The 20240-nt window shown below is 37.1% G+C and overlaps 1 protein-coding gene across 4 annotated transcripts in view; it reads left to right on the top strand.

Moving 5' to 3' along the window:
- The window catches only part of ANAPC10 (anaphase promoting complex subunit 10), a 106484-nt gene that overhangs the window by 2701 nt on the left and 83543 nt on the right, over positions 1-20240 (top strand). For all 4 annotated transcript variants that reach the window (XR_014264086.1, XM_082463476.1, XM_082463475.1 and 1 more), the window contains exons 2-3: positions 355-481; positions 15511-15601. Coding sequence is in view for 3 of the 4 variants with exons in the window: in XM_082463476.1 (XP_082319602.1) it covers positions 367-481; positions 15511-15601 (206 nt within the window). In the remaining variant the exon portion in view is untranslated. The remainder of the gene's footprint in view (positions 1-354; positions 482-15510; positions 15602-20240) is intronic.

Below are 20240 nucleotides of genomic sequence, written 5' to 3'. Positions count from 1 at the left end.
ATTATAGATCAAATCAACCCATTTGACAGGAAAGGAAATAAAGCCCAGACCTGCCGAAATCTAGGCTAGTTAAAGGCGAGGCTGAAGTTGACACCCTGATCCTGTGCCCTTTGACTACTATAGTCTGCTGCTTTGCACAACTTGTAAGTTATAATATGTTATATTTTAGAAACAAAAACTGAATTCCCAAGAGTTTTTAATTACAGTGATTATGTCAACTGCTTTTGAGAAATAGATGATTAATATCCAGGGTATATTAGTGATCGATTTGGCTATTAAATTTTTACTTTTACCTTTTGTAGAAAGATGCTCAGGTCTGGGTATAATGTGGATATTCTTTTTTTTTCTACATAGAATATTTTTAAAATGACCACACCAAACAAGACACCTCCTGGTGCTGACCCTAAGCAGTTGGAAAGGACTGGAACAGTACGGGAAATTGGGTCACAAGCTGTTTGGTCACTCTCATCTTGCAAACCAGGTAAAACAAAACAAAACAAAAATGCTGTTCATAATAACTGCTGAAAGTTTTCTTGTGCACTGGACTGACTTTTATATTCTTTCTGTTAAGATGCTTTATTTTAATTCTAAAATAAATCTAATTGGATTTTCATTTGTTATATATCTTCTCAATTGCTTTACTAGTATCTGCTTCAGTTTAACTGCATATGTCATAAGGTCTCTCCCTCTTTTTTTTTTTTAAAAAATATTTATTTATTTATTTAGGCTGTGCCGGGTCTTAGTTGCAGTACAGTGATCTTTGCTGTGGCACTCGGGATCTTTAGTTGTGGCATGCAGACTTAGTTGCAGCATGCAGACTCTTAGTTACAGCATGCATGTAGCATCTAGTTCCCTGACCAGGGATCGAACCTGGGCCCCCTGCATTGGGACCGTGGAGTCTTATCCACTGAACCACCAGGGAAGTCCCTCATAAATTCTCTTTCTACCCTCTCTCTGGTATCATTCAGTTATTTGGTTAGCATTTTTTTTTTTTTTTTTTGCTACTTCTCTGGACAGGATAAGTGGTTGATACATTTTTTGAGTGATTACATATCCCCAAATAACTTTATTTTACTCTTGGTTGGGATAGAATTCTTGGGTGGCAGTCCTTTTCTCTCAAAAATTTGTGGATCCTGTTTTACCATTTTCTTTTTTGTCATGTTGCAACTAAGGAGGCTATGCCTGTCTCTCTTACTTTCTAAGTAACTTGTTCTTCCTTTCTGGCAGCATTTAAGCTTTTTCTGTTTATTCTTAGACTTCAGGACTTTTGCCAGGATGTGCCAGGATACATGTGTATCTTTTCTCATCTGTCTAACCTATAATTTGATGGGTATTTTCAATCTGTAGAATCAAGCTCAGAGAAAGTTTTTTAGCTTGAGGAACGTTAATGATAATGTTATTGATTTGGTAGTCACTTTTCCCTCAGAAACTTCTACTATTTACATGTTGTCTCCTGTAGTGTCTTCCCACTCAAGCCTCTTCTGTTTCCCCTTAAGATTCTTTTCTCTCTCTTTCTATGAGTAGCTGGGGATATACAGAAAAACTCACCCTTTTTGTGTTTATAGTTCTATGAATTTTTTTGTTTTTAGTTTTTAAAAATTAATTAATTAATTTATTTATTATTTTGGCCGCACTGCGTGGCATGTGAGATCTTAGTTTCCTGACCAGGGATCGAACCCAAGCCCCCTGCAGTGGAAGTACGGAGTCTTAACCACTGGACTGCCAGGGAAGTCCCATAGTTCTATGAATTTTAACAAGCACATCACAAATATAGAATATTTCTGTCATTCAGAGAAATTTCCTCAGGTCCTTTTGTAGTCAGTCTTCTGCCCCCTCCTAAACCCCTGACAACCTCTGATCCATTTTGTGTCCCTTTGGTTTTGCCTTTTTCAGAATGCCATATAAACGTAATCATACTTTATGTAGCTCTTAGGGTCTCGCTTCTTTCACTTAGCATAATGCATTTGTGATTGTTCTATCAGGAGCTGGTTCCTTTTTTGCTGATTACTGTTCCACTGTACAGATGTGCCACAATTTGTCTACCTATTCACCAGTTAATGGACATTTAGGTTTATGGTAGCCAGCTTCCCAGATGGTCCCAGTGATCCTTGTTTCCTGGTATTCATGCCCTTCTGATGACCCCCTCTCACACTGTGTCTGGGTTAGTCTCTGGGACGAGGAGAATATGGCAGAAATGATGGTATGTGACTTCTGAGACTAGATCATAAAAGACATTGCGGCCCCGCCTTGCTCTTAGTTGGATCACGCACTCTAGGGGAAGCCAGCTGCCATTTTGTGAGGAAACAAGGGGACCTGTGGAGAGGTTGGTGTGGCGAAGAAACAGGGCCTTCTGACAATAGCCAGTGGGGAACTGAGGCCTTTTGTCAACAGTCAAATGAGTAAGCGACCTTAGAATGGATTCTACAGCTCTAGTCAAGCTTTTAGTTAATTACTTCAGATAACTTGACTGCAAACTCATGAGAGTCCCAGAGCCAAACTGCCCAACCAAGCTGGTCCCAAATTCCTATCCCATAGAAATTGTGAAGTAATGCATGTTTGGTGTTTTAAGGCGCTAAGTTAACTAAGATAAGGTTGCTTCCAATATTTGGTGATTATGGATGAAGCTGCTATAAACATTCATGTACTGGTTTTCTTGTGGACATATATTTTCATTTTTCTTGAGTAAATACTTACGAGTAGAATTGCTGGGTTCTATTGTTTTTATTTCTTCCTTTGCATTAGCTAAGACTTCCAACATGATGTTGCATAGGAGTGGCAAAAAGGGATATCCTTGCCTTATGCCTGATCATAGTGGGAAAACTTCTATTTTCTCGCTATTATATATGACGTTAGCTGTTGTTTTTTTGTAGATAATATAAAGTTGAAGAAGTTCCCTTATATTTCTAGTTTGATAATAGATTTTGTCTTGAATGGATGTTGGATTTGTCAAATGTTTTCTCAACATCTAATGATATGATCATGTGGTTTTTCTCCTTTAGCCTGTTGTTTGTTTTGATGGATTACGTTAGTTAATTTTAGAATGTTGAACCAGCTGTGCATACCTGCAATAAATTCCAATTGATTGTGGTAAATAATCCTTTTTATACATGGATTCAATTTGCTAATATTTTCTTGACAATTTTTGCATCTGTGTTCATGAGAGATATTGTTCTTTAATTTACCTTTCTTGTGGTGTCTTTGTCTGATTTTGTTATTAGGGTAATGCTGCACTTATAGAGTCAGTTAGAAAGTATTCCCTCTGATTCTGTTTTCTGGAAGAGATTATGCAGACTAGGTATTATTTCTTCCTTGAAAGTTTGACATAAGTCACCAGTGAAACCATCTAGGCCTGGTGATTGCTTTTGGAAGGGTATTAATTTTTTATTCAATTTTTGTAATAGATATAGGCTTATTCAGATTATCTGTTTCTCCTTGTGTGAGTTTTGGTAGATTGTCTTTCAAGGAATTGGTCCATTTTATTTATCAAATTTGTGGGCATGAAGTCTATAATACTCCTTTATTACCCTTTTTATTGTCCATGGGATCAGTAGTGATGGCCCCTCTTTCATTTTTTATATTAGTAATTTGTGTCTTCTTTCTTTTTTTCTTGTTTAGCCTGGTTAGAGGTTTATTGATTTTATTGACCTTTTCAAAGAAACAGCTTGTGGTATTGGTAATTTTTCTCTATTAATTTGCTGTTTTTAGTTTCATTGATTTCTTCTCTGATTTTTATTATTTCTTTCTTCTGCTTATTTTGGGTTTAATTTGCTCTTCTTTTTCTAGTTTTCTAAGGTGAATGCTTAGATTATTGACTTTAGAGCTTTCTTCTTTTCTAATACATATATAGTACATGCTATAAATGCTGTAAATTTCAGAAAGCAGTGCTTTCTGTTAATGATTTCTAGTTTAATTCTGCTGTGGTCTGGGAGCACACTTTGTGTGATTTCTATTCTTTTAAATGTTTTTATTGTGTTTTATAGCCCAAAATGTGGTCCATTTTCGCTAATGTTGCATGTGAACTTAAGAAGAATTGTGTATTCTGCTGTCATTGAATGAGGTAATCTATAAATATCAGTTTGATCTAGCTGATTGACTGTGCTGTTCGGTTCAACCATATACTTGCTGATTTTCTGCCTGATGGGTAAAGGTTAAGATTCAGAGGCTGAAATTTCTTTAGTGTCTTTGTTTATGTCTCCCTTGTTATCTTTGGATTTCCCTAGAGACTCCTTAAATGGCATCTAAACTTGCAGTTATTTGAATTTAACCTCCTGATATTATGTTGGAGCCCTGTTGATATGGTGGTAAGTTATGGGGGGAATGGAAGTGTTCTATAATCCTTTGATTAGATCTCAGTCTTTTAGTGGGCCTGTGTTCATCATGGCTGTGACCTTTACAAGCACTTCTCACCTTTTCTTTCCCCACTTAGATGAGACAGGAAGGCTAGAGGGAGATGGAGTTGCGTATTTTCCCTCCCCCATGTCCAGCTCTGGTAAAACCCATGTTGCTTAGGTTCTGCTAAAACAGTTTTCCTTTAAGTCAGGCCTTTGTTAAAGGGGAAGAAAATGCTTTTGGTGTATTTCACAAAGATTACTTTCCCCCTCCATCTGCAGAAAGCACTGGAGAATTTTCTCTGATCTTTACCCTGAAGAGAACCTGGTGGGGCTCCTAGAGGTAAAATTCATGAAAATGTGGAGTCCTCTCTAAGGCTGGGCTTCCAGGAGCTTTTAATCTCTCAAGCTAGTCTGTACTCAGTCTCTAGCAATTAGTGAATTAACAATTACTCAATTACTCTTTAAGTTTTCCTACCAGTTGCTAACTCTAGTGGTGGTTTCTGCTCCTGGTAAGATGTGATTCTCTGTTTTCTGTTCTCTTCAGTTTTTTGGGTGGTGGTTTGCCCTGTGACCTCTTTGGGACCTAAGAAAAATTATTGGTTTTCAGTTAGTGAAGCTTTTTTGCTGTTGTTGTGAGGATGAGAGTGACATTGTCCAAGCTCTTTACATGTCAGATCGGAAACTAGAAGTTCTTCCTTTTACTTTTAAACTGTATATATCTTTTTATTTGAAGTGGATTTCTTATAGATAGCATATTATTGGGTCTTGCTTTTTAAAATCCAGTCTGACATTCTTTATCTTATAATTGGGAGTGTTTAGACCATTTACACCTAATGTACCTACTGATGTAATTAGATTTAAAACTACTACCTTGGAATTTGGGGGTTTTTGTCCATTTATTCCCTCTTTTTTTAACCTGATTTTGGATCAATTCAGTATTTTTTATGATTCTGTTTTATCTCCACTATTGACTCATTAGTTATACATCCTTTTTGAAATTTTTGAGGGATTGCCCTAAGGATTACACTGTACATCTTTAATTGTCACAGTTTACCTTCAAGTAATATTATACTACTATAGATATGGTATACAAATCCTTCAGTATACTTCCAATTTATGCCCATGCTTTATGCCATTTTTGTTATGTATTTTATTTTTGCATATTTTAAACCCCCAGAGTATATTGTTGCTATTTTTGTTTTAAAAGGTCAATTATATTTTGGCGTGATTAAAAAACAAACTTTATGCTTACTTTAACTTTTTCAATTTTGGGAACTTTTTATTTCTTTGAATAGATCCAGGCTTCTGTCTGGTATCATATTCCTCCTGCCTGAAGAACTTTCTTTACATTTTTTGTATTTCAGGTCTGCTAGCACTGTTTGGTTGAAAAAATTTTCATTTTGCTTTTATTACCGTGATATATTTTCCCTGTATGAAATTCTAGGTTAGCAGGTTTCTCCTTTTACTACTGTAAATATGTCATTCTGTATCTTCTGGCTTGCATAGTTTCTGAAGAAAATTCTGCTGTAGTTAATGTGGCTTTTTTCCTGGCTGCCTTTAAGATTTTATCGTTAATTTTCAGCAATATAAACATTATGTGTCCACGTGTATGCGTGTGTGTGTGTTTAATCCTGCTTGAGAGCCACTGAGATTCTTGGATCTTCTGGTTTAATGTCTTGCATTACTTTATGAAAATTTGTGGCCATTATTTCTTCAAGTAATTCTTTTGCCCCATTCTCATCCTTCTGGGAATCCAGTTATACATATGCTAGACCATTTAATTTGCTAGACCATTTGGTATTTGTCCCCTTGCTTTTAGGTGCTCTATTTTTTTTTTTTTTTTTCTCTTTGTGTTTTGCTTTGGGGTTTTTTAATTGGCCTAGCTTCAAGTCTACTACTTCTTTCTTTGGCTTTATTGAGTCCATCTGTCTTAAGGAATCTTTCATCTCTGATATGGTGTTTTTTATTATGGCTTTTTCATTTGACTCTTAAAGGAGTTTTCTCCTATGTTGAAATTCCCTGTCTTTTCCTGCATTTCATCTACCTTTTCCCCTAGATTCTTTAACATATTAATCATAGCTATTTAAAGTCCCCATTTGTTAGTTTCAACATCTGGTTCATCTCTGAGTCTATTTCTAGTGATTGCTTTATCTTTTGATAATATTTGTTTCTCTTGCTTGTTTGTGCATCATAAATGTTTACAGAATGCCAAACATCACATATAGATTAGTAGATACTGAGAAAAATGGTATTTATGCTTTGAAATGGATACCTGTTTTCCTCTGTCAGCCTTTTATAGTGGGGGTTAAGTTAGTTAGGAATTGAGCTGGGTTTGAGTTTGTTTGTTTGTTTGTTTTATTATGGTTATTACTTTCAATATCACAGGCTTCAAATTCCTCTAAAGATGCCCAGTACTTACGGTGGGGCTGTTGTGCCAGAGGAGTTTTCTTAGTGTTCCTCCTCCACTATCATTTTCAGTTATCTCTGTATCCCTGTGCTTCAGAGGGTGTCTCTCTCCATCCTCTTGCCCTGCCTCCAGCAGTAAAATGCGATGGTTGTAACTCAGTGCAGGGGATCAGAGGCAGGACTTCTTCTCTGTTTTCCTGGTCTAGCTTCAATCCTAGACAGCCCTTGCATGTCTGACCTGCAGGTTGGGACTTTCTCAACATTTTGGTCCCTCCTACCTATGATAGTGAAACTCTGGACTTTCCTTGGAGAGAGTTTTCTGCCCCATCCCCAGAGGAAGGAGTGTTTTCTGCTTCTTCCCCAAGTGTAGAGGGTTTTTCTTTTACTTTTCTCCCAGCAAGGATGGGTCTGTGCAGTTGGGGTTTTTGCTTTTCTTGCAGTGGCAGTCAGTTCCCTCCTCCAGGCATGTACCACTGACATAGGCTTTCCAATCTCTTGCTTTCCCCCCCAGATGTCCTCTAATGTGTACAGTGAGGCCCTCAGAAAAGAGTCTGAGAGTCAGAGTGAGTTCACCTTGTGTTTGAGACTCCCAGGGCTGCTATACTTTTATGATAGCCCACGCTTAGCCTTTAGCAATTTGTTGAAATTCTACCTGATTTCTTCTTCTATGTTTATTTGGTCGCTGATCCTTCCTTCCATGCTCTACCACAGCTGGGACAGGCTGTCCATCCTTTCTCTCCTAACCTGGGAGCTGACCCTTCTTGGATTTCAGGATATTTGGTTGCTGCGTGATTTTAAGCACTCATGTTTTCAAGAAAAATTATGAGTTTGTAGTTTATCTAGCCTTTTCTTGTTGTTTGAGTGAGGATGGTGCCTTTTTCTAGCTTCATGTATCCTAGACTGCTTCAGAAGTTTCTAATATTCTTTTTTATATTATTTTTTAATTTTTAAAAAATTTTAAAATTTTTGACTGTGTTGTGTCTTCGTTGCTGCGCGCAGGCTTTCTCTAGTTGCAGCGAGTGGGGGTTACTCATCCTTGTGGTGTGCAGGCTTCTCCTTGCGGTGGCTTCTCTTGTTGCGGAGCACAGGCTCTAGGTGCACAGGCTTCAGTAGTTGTGGCACGCGGGCTCAGTAGTTGTGGCACACGGGCTCTAGAGCGCAGGCTTAGTAATTGTGGCGCATGGGCTTAGTTGCTCCGTGGCATGTGGGATCCTCCCGGACCAGGGCTCGAGCCCGTGTCCGCTGCATTGATAGGTGGATTCCTAACCACTGTGCCACCAGGGAAGCCCTCTAATATTCTTTATAGCACCAAATGTTTCTGTGAATTTGCTCAAATTGAGTATCTTCTGTTGCTTTACTGAGTAGCATAATTTGACTGGTGCCATACTGATGTCAGTAACAGGGTAGGAATCAGTGCCAGTTCACATTCTTTCATGCTGTGGGGCTTGGCAGAGGACAACACATAGAAGTCACTGGTCCCCTGAAGTCGCCCCACTGCTCTGACATCTTGGAGGTGCAGAAGAGAACAATGGTTGACACTACCAGAAGAATGGTGGGAATCACTTAAAAATGTGTTGGGTATGAAAGTCATGAAATTCATCATTGTGCTGTCACACATTTCACTACTGTGATTTTCAGCTTTGTGTTCATCAGTGAAATATAATTATGTGATTATCATTTTGCATGTTATGAATGACTGAATACTCTTTATTAATGAGAAACAGCATGAGAAAGTTAGTTGTTTAACCTTTACTTAACCTTACTTCTCTATGGTCAGATATTTTTCAGTTCAAGTCAGCAGACAGTTGCTGAAATCTGTAACACTGTTAGAGATTAAAAAATACAAAAGACACACAGACCTTGTTGTCAAGGAGTTCACGATCTAATGGAGGAATTATATCTTTAAATTAGTCATTATTATACAATGTAATAATTTATAACTTTTATTTCGTGCTTACTAAGAGAGGTTCTGTTGTAAGTACTTCACATGTATAAAATAAACAACTGTCTCAGTAAAGTCTCTAAAAGTCGTATGAAGTATTTACTGTTATTTTTTATCATTTTCCAAATGAGGAAACTGTAGTACAGACAGATTAAGCAATTTGGCAGATATCACCTAATAAGTGGGAATGCTGGGATTCAAGGCAGTCAGGCTTTCACTAGGTCATACTGCTTCCCCCTAAGCATGAGCTCAGTGCAGTAGTGGGCCAAAGGAGAAAGTGATTGACGCTGCTTCAGAGGATCAGAAAAGTCTTCATGGAGATGATGCGTATCTGGCATGATGGGGCAAGGTAGAATTTCACTGGGGAAGGACATAAAGGCAAGAGGAACAGTATGTGCAAAGGTGTATAGCTTAGCAAAGCATGGTTCTTTCAAAGAATTGTGAGTAGCCAGTAAGACTAGAACAGAGGGAAGTGGCATAGGTGAAACTAGCTAGTTAGGAAGAGGCCTGATCATAGGGGGCTTTATTAAACAGTTCATACCTGGGAGTTCCCTGGTGGCCTAGTGGTTAGGATTCTGGGCTTTCACTGCTGTGGCCTGGGTTCAATCCCTGGTCAGGGAACTGAGATCCCACAAGCTGCACAACGTGGCCAAAAATATAAAATATAAAATTTAAAAAAAAAAGATCATACTTTATTGTACAGAGAGTATGAGCCATTGAACAATTTAAAGTAGCAGAATGAAACAGTGTTTGTTCACATTTGAGAATTGTGAAGGATGGACTGAAGTGAGGCAAGATTAGAGGTAAAGAAATGAGTTAGGAGATATGCAGTAATTCAGGTGAGCACTGATATAAGGGAGAATTTTAATAAACTTTCAAAATGTTAGTATCAGTCTTTGGGAGATACAGATGTACCTCACTGCTACAGTATGGTTGGTGGTAGATGGCTTTGCAAAATTATTATTTTATCTTTGGAAATACTGGTTCAGTATTTCACTCAGATTAAAGTTGAAATGTATTTAGTAGATTCAACTTAATTGAATACACATCAGAAAACAATACCACCGTTCAGCACAATTGTCAGTCTCTGCCCAAGAGACTGGAAAAACTAAAGGTCAGATTTGTGTGGTTGCTGGCATTAAAACAGAGTCTTATTATAATAATTTAATCATTTAATTTCATAAGCATCAAATTCATACCATGTTGGGAAAGAAAATTAGAGGAAAAATAAGTACATTTTCTATGTTTGACTCTGTATGTGATATTTTATAAGCCAACAAAAATAAGGGGTTTGATGAGGCTGTATTTTGTGAATATCTAGAACATAACTTTCCACTTGACCCATATCTTCTACCAAGACATTGCCTTTATGAGTTAATTTTGAGAGGCATAATTGGGTGGTGTAAGTTCTATTTTTCTTAAAAAAAAAAAAAAAAACCTGACTAAATTTTTATTTTTTTTTTCATGCTATAACTGACAGTTATGATCATTGAGTTAAAGAATTTCTGAGTTGAATAGCAGTATGTGCTTTGGAGAAAATAAAACAGCAATATAATAAATAGATCAAGGAGGGCCTCTGGTGGGAAGTGAAATTTGCGCTGACATGTAAATGCTAAGAAGAATCCACTATGCAAAGATTTCAGAGAAGAACCTTCCTGACACAGGGAACACCTAGTTCAAAGGCTCTAAGCTAACTGGTTTGGCATGTTTGAAGTTCAGAAAGAAGGCTAGTGTGGCTGGAGAGTTGTAAGGAGGTAAAGTGGTAGAAGATGACATTGGAGATATAATTAGACATGGGTCAGATTATGTGAACTCTGGTAGGCCTTGGAAAAGAATTTGGATTTTAAGTACAAAGAGAAATCACTGGAGGTATTAAGCAGGGGAGCGAGATGATCTGATACAGAATTTTTAAAAGACGTTTAGGTTAACTTAGTTACTATATGAGTTAATAAATATTTCATGATTTAATATATATAAAATGCTTAGAAATGTGCATGGCACATATTAAATGTGATATCAGTGTTTGCTATTATTATTAATTTATTGATATGGGTAAATCTTTCAGATATGTTAAATGAAAAGAAAAATGCAAAGTGTAGAAGTATGTATAATATGCCATCATTTGTGTAGAGAGGAAAAAAGAATATATATATATATATATATATATATATATATATATATATATATTTGCTTACATCTGTGCAAGGGTATGTAAGATACTGATAACTTGGATTATATGTGGAGAAGGGAACTAGGTGCTGGGGGGAGAGAGACTTCACCATGTTCTTTTTTGTACCTTGTGAATTTGATCTAAAGTGAATATACTACTTAGTCAAAAAATAAAACATAAATTAAATCTGTTTTGCTTAAATTTTTTGAAAAATCCACACTTTACTTTTTTAATTAGTATAAATTATTATGATTTTAATCAGGAAAAACAATACTGGATAGTTTTCCGTTATCTGGAATGGCTGGATGATATAGGATTCCAGGTAAATTTGCTGAGGAGCAAAGAGTAGGTGGATTCAGTCTTTTACAATGTAAAAGGGTTGTGTGACGAACACTTAACAAAGGCCTTCATAGGAGGTAAGGCAGCTGACTGAGAAATGTTGAGTGTGATGAGAATTCAGGAGAGCTTCTACTTCATGAAGTACAAGAGTGGTTAAAGGGGATTCCACAGTGATTTTCTTGGTGACCTTAACTAAAAGGGCAGTGGCTGTACTGGTTCTAAAGCAAGGGGGGCATCCCTGTGTCACAGGGTCCAGTTGCTGGCTATAATACCCTATGGGTCAATGGTGGGCCCCATGTTTTTGGGTGAGTAACTCAAGGGCATTCTCTTCCCCTTTTCATATACAAAAAGGAAAAAGGGAATCTGATAATTGGGATGCCCAAAGGCAGGTGGGTTTATCAAACTCTCCTTTAAGGCCTTGATGGCCATGTCCTCCTGTTCTCATAAAATTGGGTCAGGGCTGTTATCATTAAGTAAAACATATAGAGGCTTTGGCCATAAAAGAGAAATTTGGAGTCCAATTTCAGCAATAACCAACTAGCCCGAGAAAACCTTGACGTTGGCACTTAAGGGTTTTGGGAAACTTAGGACACCATGAAATCTGTTGGGATCTAGGTGTAGCCCTTGTTCTGATATGAGATGCCCTTAATATCAAACCTGAATTTGGGCCAACTGCAATTTTTCTTTGGCAATCTTATGTCCCTTTAAGGCTGAAAGCTTTAGCAGGTGGATGCTGTTTTCCTTTGAGGAAGCTGAGAAGGAGAACAAAGAATCAAATCATTCACATATTGCCACAAAGTAGAACCCCTAGGGAATTTTATATGTCCAGATCAGCTTTTAGCATTTGTGAGAAAACAGAAGGACTCTTAGTAAAACCCTGAGGCATTACTATCTAGGTGAATTGTATTTCTTCCCAAGTGAAGGCAAAAAGGTATGGGCTTCAAGTGGAATACTAAAGAATGGACTGCATAAATCAATTACAGTTAAGAATTTACTCATGGTAGCAATGGGCATTAGTAACATATGAGGCTTAGGAATAACAGGGTGTCCAGGGATAAATAACAATGTTGTTTATTGCTGGTAGGTCCACCCTTAGGTTTTCTCACCAGTAAAATGGGAGCGTTACAGGGACTAGTAAACGGGATAATGAGGCCTTGAGCCTTGTAATCTTATATTATGGGCTTTATGGCTTGAAAGACTTTTTTACTTATAAGGTATTGATTAATTCCAGGAAGAGGTTTTGAGGGGTCTGTTTGAATCTTGATGAGGGGGTGTGCTGTGAACTTTGTTAACGTCAGTTGGAGATTTTGCCCATAAGGTGGGTGGTAGCTGATAATAGGGACAAATGATCAGTGTTTCTGGAATCTGCTCTAGTACCATCAAAGATGGAACAAATAAAAGATGTCAGAGGGTCATTTAGTTCACCTGGTTGTTTATTCTGATGACTACTGTCAGTTTCTAAAATTATTTTCCCCCTTTGGGAGAAATTCTGGCGTGATAATTCTCTAAGAAGTTTCGGCCTAATAAATGAATAGGGGTGGAGGAACTGAGGGGGAAAAAAAGTGTCTGACTCTCAACGGGCCTAAACAAAAGGGAACACGTTCGGAGACAGGAACCTCCTGAGGATCGTTAGAGAGTCCCACTATCTGAACCGTTTTAGTTCTCTGAGGCGGGGGCTGTTTTATAGTAGTGGGGTGTAGAGTGTGGCTCCAGTGTCAGGACTGGAAGAGATTCCTTCTCAGTCTGGAGAAATGTTTCTCCAAACTGATTGAGAGGATTGGGAAGAGCCCCTATGGTTCTTCAGAGCCCTGTCATTGAGAATTGGGAGGACGTTGGAAAGGCTGGTTAGAGGGCTGAAGGCACCCAAAACGCTTAAATTTGTAACAGTGTTTTTTTCCAGTGTCCTGACTCTTCGCAGTAATAGTAGAAACTAGGAGGGTTTTGGTTCTGTTTAGGAGTCTTCATTTGCTGGAATTGAACATTAAGAATTTAGGCAGTCTTCCTTTGAGGTGACTCATCTAAAATGCAAGAGAACTGGTTTACCAGGTTAACTAAATCTGGAGTGAGCATAGTTTCCCGTTCCATCCTGGTCCTTTTTATTAGACGGGAAAGGTCCCAGTTCAGCCCATTAACAAACATAGTTAAAAACGACCTGGGTGGAATCAATATCTGAAGGAAGACCAGAATTTTCTTCAAAAACAATTAGACGTTGATTGTAATAATCATAAACAGGTTCATCAGACTTTTGTATGCAAGTCTGAATTTTGTTCCAATCAACAGACTTTGGAAAAACCTCAGGAATTGCTCGATGAAGTTGCCTAGCGATTGTTCAAGCCTGGTCATATGATAATAAGTTGGTGGACTGGTCTCCCAGTTGTAATTCTAGAGAACATTCAGGATTTTTCCAGTTAGCAGTTCTCAGTTGTCGGGCCTGGCCGTCACCAAAAAGCTATGAACTAGTTGATAGGAGTCAGAGAAACCAGGTTGATAAGTTTTAATGACTGTATTAAATTCTTCAGCAAGTATGTGAAGATCTTCAGTTACTTTGGGAAAATTTTGAATATGGCTTGCAGTTCAGTTTTGGTCCAGGGAAGTAAGAAATTAAGGGTCTAGCCTCTGGACCCTTAGAAGGCTTAATATTAAAGGGGCAGGTTCTGACAAGTTCAGAGGAAAAGGGAGTTGGGAAAGTTTAAGAGAAAAGGGGAAGGTTGGTGAGAGAATTAGTATGGGGGAATTGAAGGAATAGAGGAGGTGTGGGCAGCACAGAAGGGAAGGAGGAAGATGGCGCCAGAGGTGGAGTCTGGCCACCAGCAGCCGAGGGAGGGAGAGAAGACAATGCCTGAGGTGGCGCCTAAGACAGCCAAGGAAGAAGAGCCTGAGGCTCTAGGAGCCATTGTATCTTTCTTTAATCATTTGTTCGCCTCAGTTAATCTTAAAATTTTATTTCGCAGAGAGGCAATTTTAGACCCCTGATAATGTTGAGAAGCTTCAAAATACCAATCAAAATAAGCATTACACTCAGTTCTGGAAATTTTTGAGCTATTGTAGTCCAATTCAGTTCTAAGGAAATTAAGTTAGGGATTTCAAAAGTTCTTTGTAATAACCATTTATATTCTAAATTGCCTTTGGTCAAGTTGGTCCATTTAGTTAGAAATGTGCCTGAGGAAGGACCTTGGCTTTTAAACAAAATCATCTGGAGTCCTCCTAGGGGGTGGGTACCCTCAAAATGTTTAGATAACTAGGATCCCATTTCTCAGAAGTTTTTCTCTGGAGTAAAAGAACAATTTCCAAACAGCTTACAGCACAAACTGCTCAATTCAAACAACTTGCAGGCTAATCCCAGCCAGTTCAAAGGAGACAGCTTGGTTTTAGAAGGAGCCAGGCCAAAGACTTTTACGGCCAATTTCCATAGGACAGCCCCTTCCAAAGGAGTAGGATGAAGAAAACTGGAACAGTTTCAGAGAAACAGCCCCTGTTCCCGAATGAATGGGCCAAAGGTGTTTTCAGTCAGATTTGGTTGAAACAGTCTGATCTCAAAATTAGACTGACCTGCCAAATGAGTACTCATATACAAAACAAAGCCTTAACCAAAAAGATGAAACCTTAAAATAGATCCCGAATAAAGCCTGGAGAGCTTCAAATGCAAAGAGGGCGTGTGCTCAGATCCAAGAGAAAGACTTAACTTTCAAACTGCAGGGTCAGTGAGAAAGCAGTGAGTGACAGTGGGTTCAATGGTGGGTACTGCACCTGTTTGCTTACCAGCCTTGGAACCACTGGGGGTCTTCTCTGGTCCTCGTAGAGGCCACCAACATGTTGATCTGAAATAAATAGTCTGCCCGATATTTTTCCAGCAAAGATGGGTTTACTTAGGATCAGCAGAGAATTGCAATTCAGAGTCTGCAACCATGGCAAGCCAAGTGCAAGTTTCCACACTGAAGGGAAGTAGCACGCTTTTACAGAGGAAAAGGAAGTTGGGAGGGCTACAGTAAACAGAGAGGCCGTGGCTTTTCATTGGCTGAGTTCTTGCCAAGAAAGGAGACTTTCTTCTTCTTCTCGGGCTCTGTTACGGTCACAGGGTATGAGAACTTCCCCTTCTGGTCTCCCAAATCTATTTAATTGAGATTTCTGTTTATTAATTTTTTATGCTTCTGAGAAGTGAGGTCTGGTTAAGAGGATTGAAGAATTTTGGTTAATTTAAATTTCACAGTACTCACTATCCTCTTTATCAAACTTTCTGGACAAATATATGTGGTAATTTTGTATTTTGAATATATGGCTCTTTCTTTATCGTGAGAATTTATTGTCACTTGTGGTGTTTTCAGGATTTGGAGTGGATCAATTACGAGATGACAATCTAGAAACTTATTGGCAGTCAGATGGCTCCCAGCCTCATTTAGTGAACATCCAATTCAGGTAATACATTTTTGAATTTTTCAATTTGTATAGGTTATAAGTAGACAAAGAAATTGATTTTATTTACATAAAATTTAAAGAAATATAGAAGTTATATTGAAGTGCACTTAACTCTGCTTTTTATAAGCCTTAGAGATTACCTTTCGACTCAACTAGATTATAAGTGTTTTAAGTTTATTGTCTTATCCTTTATGAATTCTTTTTTTATTTAATCAACATTTTTTTATTGAAGTGTACTTGATTTACAATGTTATGTTAATTTCTGTTGGACAGCAAAGTGATTCAGTTATACATATATATACATTCTTTTTTTAAAATATTCTTTTCCATTGTGGTTTATCATAGGATATTGAATATAGTTCTCTGTGCTATACAGTAGGACCTTGTTGTTTCCTTTATGAATTCTTTGTGGTACTTTACACAGTTCCTTTTATGTAGATATTTCTCATATATACTTTTCAATATGATTTATTTCAGAAAAGTATGCTTTGCTTATCACCCAATGCAATGCCTTAATGCATTGCGTTAAGTACACCAGGAGTGATGATAAAAAATTTATTCTAACTTATTACCTCTAAGGACACTTTCAGTTTTGAAATGCTTACTTTTGGGGGGAAATGGAAAACAGCCATATGTTTGTCATTTACTTTGAATTTATTGACAGATGGAAACCAGTTAACTTGCTTATCTTTCCCCATTTACACCATCTATTTTAACATTCTGTAGCATTGTATTTCTAGTTTGTTTTTATTGTCCTAGGATACAGATCAGCACATTTCTTATGAAAAAGCCCAATAGTAAATATTTTAGGCCTTGTGTGCTAGCTGGTCTCTGTTGCAGCTACTCATTAATGTCATTATAGCATGAAAGCAGCTGTAGGCAATGCATAATGACTGAATTTAGCTGTTCTAATTAAACTTTATCTTACAAATGTAGGTGGTGGGCAGGTTTCAGCCAGTTGGCTGTAGTATGCCAATTCCTGTCCTAGGGTATTAAATATGTATACACCAGAAATGAAGATAACAGCTAATATTTTTTTAAAGACTTTAAATACCAGATATTTTGCTAAATGCCTTCCCTATTTATTTCATTTAACCTTTACAGCTATTTTCATCTTTATTTTGTAGTCTTAGAAGCAGAGATTTAGATAAATCTCTTACAACTTGCTCTTGGTATCTCATATAAGTTGAATCATCAAATATTTGTCCTTTTGTCTCTAGCTTAACTTAGCATAATGTTTTCATGGTCCAGCCATGTTGTAGCATACATCAGAATTTCATTCCTTTTTAAGTCTGAATAATATTCCATTGTATGTATATAGCACATTTTGTTTATTATCAATGGACATTTGGATTGTTTCCATCTTACGGCTATTGTGACTAATGCTGCTATGAACATGATGGACAAATATCTATTTGAGTCCTGGCTTTCAGTTCTTTTGCACATATACCCAGAAGGAGAATTGCTGGATCAAATGGTGATTCTATGTTTAATTTTTCAAAATACCACCATACTGTTTTCCACAGCAGCTGCACCATTTTACATCCCGAACAGCAATATACAAGAGTTCTGATTTTTCCACATCCATACCAACACTTGTTTTCTATTTTTTGATAATAGCCATTGTAATGGGTGTGAAGTGGTATCTCATGGTTTTGATTTGCATTTCTCTAACGATTAGTGATGTTGAGCCTCTTTTCATGTGCTTATTAGCCATTTGATATCTTTTTTGGAGAAATGACTAAGTCCTTTGCCCATTTTTGAATTGGGTGTTTTGGTTTTTTGTTGATTTTTAGGAGTCCTGTATATATTTTGGATATTAGTCCCTTATCAGATATATGATTTCCAAATATTTTCTCCCATTCTGTGGATTGCCTTTTTATAAAAGTGCTTAATTTTGATGAACTCATTTTGTCTACTTTTTATGCCTTTGTTGTCATATATCCTTGTTTAGTTTTTAAATCCTTTTTTAGAAGTTACTGGTTTTGAGTTACTAATATTTTGTTGAAAAATTTTATGTTTATATTCTTGAGGGATATTAGTTTATCATTTTCATTTATTATAGCATCTGAGTCTGATTTTGTTACTGGGTAGTATTGGCCTGATAAAATGAGTTGGGAAGTGTTTCTGCCTCTATTTTTCTTTTTCTTTTTTTTTAACCATTTTTTAAAAATTGAAGTATAGTTAATTTACAATGTTGTGTTAGCTTCAGGTGTACAGCAAAGTGATTCGGTTTTACATATATACATATATACATATATATATATATATATATATATATATATATATATATATATATATACTTTTTCAGATTCTTTTCCATTATAGGTTATTACAAGACATTGAATATACTCTGTGTTATACTGTAGGTCCTTGTTTATCTATTTTATACATAGTAGTGTATATATGTTAATCCCAAACTCCTAATATATCTGCCCTCCCCTCCCCCCCACCCCACTATCCCCTCTGGTAACCATAAGTTTGTTTTCTATGTCGGTAAGTCTATTTGTTTTGTAAATAAGTTCATTTATATCATTTTTAAGATTCCACATATAAATGATATCATATGATCTTTGTCTGACTTACTTCCCTTAATATAATAATCTCTAGGTCTATCCATGTTGCTGCAAATGGCATTATTTCATTCTTTTTTTTTTTTAACTTTGGGTTTATTTATTTATTTATTTATGGCTGTGTTGGGTCTTCGTTTCTGTGCGAGGGCTTTCTCTAGTTGCGGCAAGCGGGGGCCACTCTTCATCGCGGTGCGCCGGCCTCTCGTTATCGCGGCCTCTTTTGTTGCGGAGCACAGGCTCCAGACGCGCAGGCTCAGTAATTGTGGCTCATGGGCCTAGTTGCTCCGCGGCATGTGGGATCTTCCCAGACCAGGGCTCGAACCCGTGTCCCCTGCGTTGGCAGGCAGATTCTCAACCACTGCGCCACCAGGGAAGCCCTATTTCATTCTTCTTTATGGCTGACTAATTTTCCATTGTGTATATATACCACATCTTCTTTATCCATTCATCTGTCTTTAGATATTTAGGTGGCTTCCATGTCTTGGCTATTGTAAATGGTGCTGCAATGAACATTGAGATTAATGTATCTTTTTGAATTACAGTTTTCTCCAGATATATGCCCAGAAGTGAGATCGCTGGATCATATGGTAACTCTATTTTTAGCTCTTTAAGGAACCTCCATACTGTTTTCCATAGTGGCTGCACCAATTTACATTCCCACCAACCGCATAGGAGGGTTCCTTTTCCTACACACCCTCTCCAGCATTTATTATTTGTAGATTTTTCTAAATATGGCCATTCCAACTGGTATAAGGTGATACCTTATTGTAGTTTTGATTTGCATTTCTCTAATAATTAACGATATTGAGGATCTTTTCATGTGCCTGTTGGGTATCTGTGTGTCTTCTTTGGAGAAATATATGTTTAGGTCTTATGCTCATTTTTTGATTGGGTTGTTTTTTTTTTATATTAAGCCATATGAACTGTTTGTATATTTTGGAAGTTAATCCCTTGTTGGTAGCATCATTTGCAAATGTTTTCTCCCAGTCTGTAGGTTGTCTTTTCATTTTTTACATGGTTTCCTTTGCTGTGCAAAAGCTTTTAAGTTTAATTAGGTCTCTTTTGTTTATTTTTGTTTTTATTTCCATTACTCAAGGAGATGGATCCAAAAAAATCTTGCTGCGATGTATGTCAAAGAGTGTTCTGCCTATGTTTTCCTCTAGGAGTTGTACAGTATCTGGTCTTACATTTAAGTCTTTAATCCATTTTGAGTTTATTTTTGTATATGGTGTTAGAGAATAGTCTAGTTTCATTCTTTTACATGTAACTGTCCAGTTTTCCCAGCACCACTTATCTTTTCTCCATTGTATATTCTTGCCTCCTTTGTCGCAGATTAATTGACCATAAGTGCATGGGTTTATTTCTGGGCTTTCTATCCTGTTCCATTGATCTATATGTCGATTTTTGTGCCGGTACCATACTATTTTGATGACTGTAGCTTTGTAGTATAGTCTGAAGTCAGAGAATGTGATTCCTCCAGCTCCATTCTTCTTTCTCAAGATTGTTTTGTCTATTTGGGGTCTTTTGTGTTTCCATGCATGTTTTAAAATTTTTTGTTCCAGTTCTGTAAAAAATGCCATTGGTAATTTGATAGGGATCGCACTGAATCTGTAGATTGCCTTGGGTAGTATGGTAGTTTTAACAATATTGATTCTTACAATCCAAGATATCTTTCCATCTGTTTGTGTTGTCTTCAGTTTCTTTCATTAGCATCTTATAGTTTTTGGAGTATAGGCCTTTTGCCTCCTTAGGTAGGTTTATTCCTAGGTATTTTATTCTTTTTAATGCGATGGTAAATGGAATTGTTTCCTTAATTTCTCTTTCTGATCTTTTGTTGTTAGTGTATAGGAATGCAAGAGATTTCTGTGTATTAATTTGGTATCCAGCAACTTTACTGAATTCATTGATTAGCCCTAGTAGTTTTCTGGTAGTGTCTTTGGGATTTTCTATATATAGCATCATGTCATCTGCAAACAGTGACAATTTTACTTCTTCTTTTCCAATTTGTATTCCTTTTATTTCTTTTTCTTCTCTGATTACTGTGGCCAGGACTTCCAAAACTATGT

This window comes from Balaenoptera physalus (assembly GCF_965194825.1).
Source record: "Balaenoptera physalus genome assembly, chromosome: 5".
Taxonomy (NCBI): domain Eukaryota; kingdom Metazoa; phylum Chordata; class Mammalia; order Artiodactyla; family Balaenopteridae; genus Balaenoptera; species Balaenoptera physalus.
Note: the sequence above shows the minus strand (reverse complement) of the source record. Positions and strands in the feature narration are given on the sequence as shown.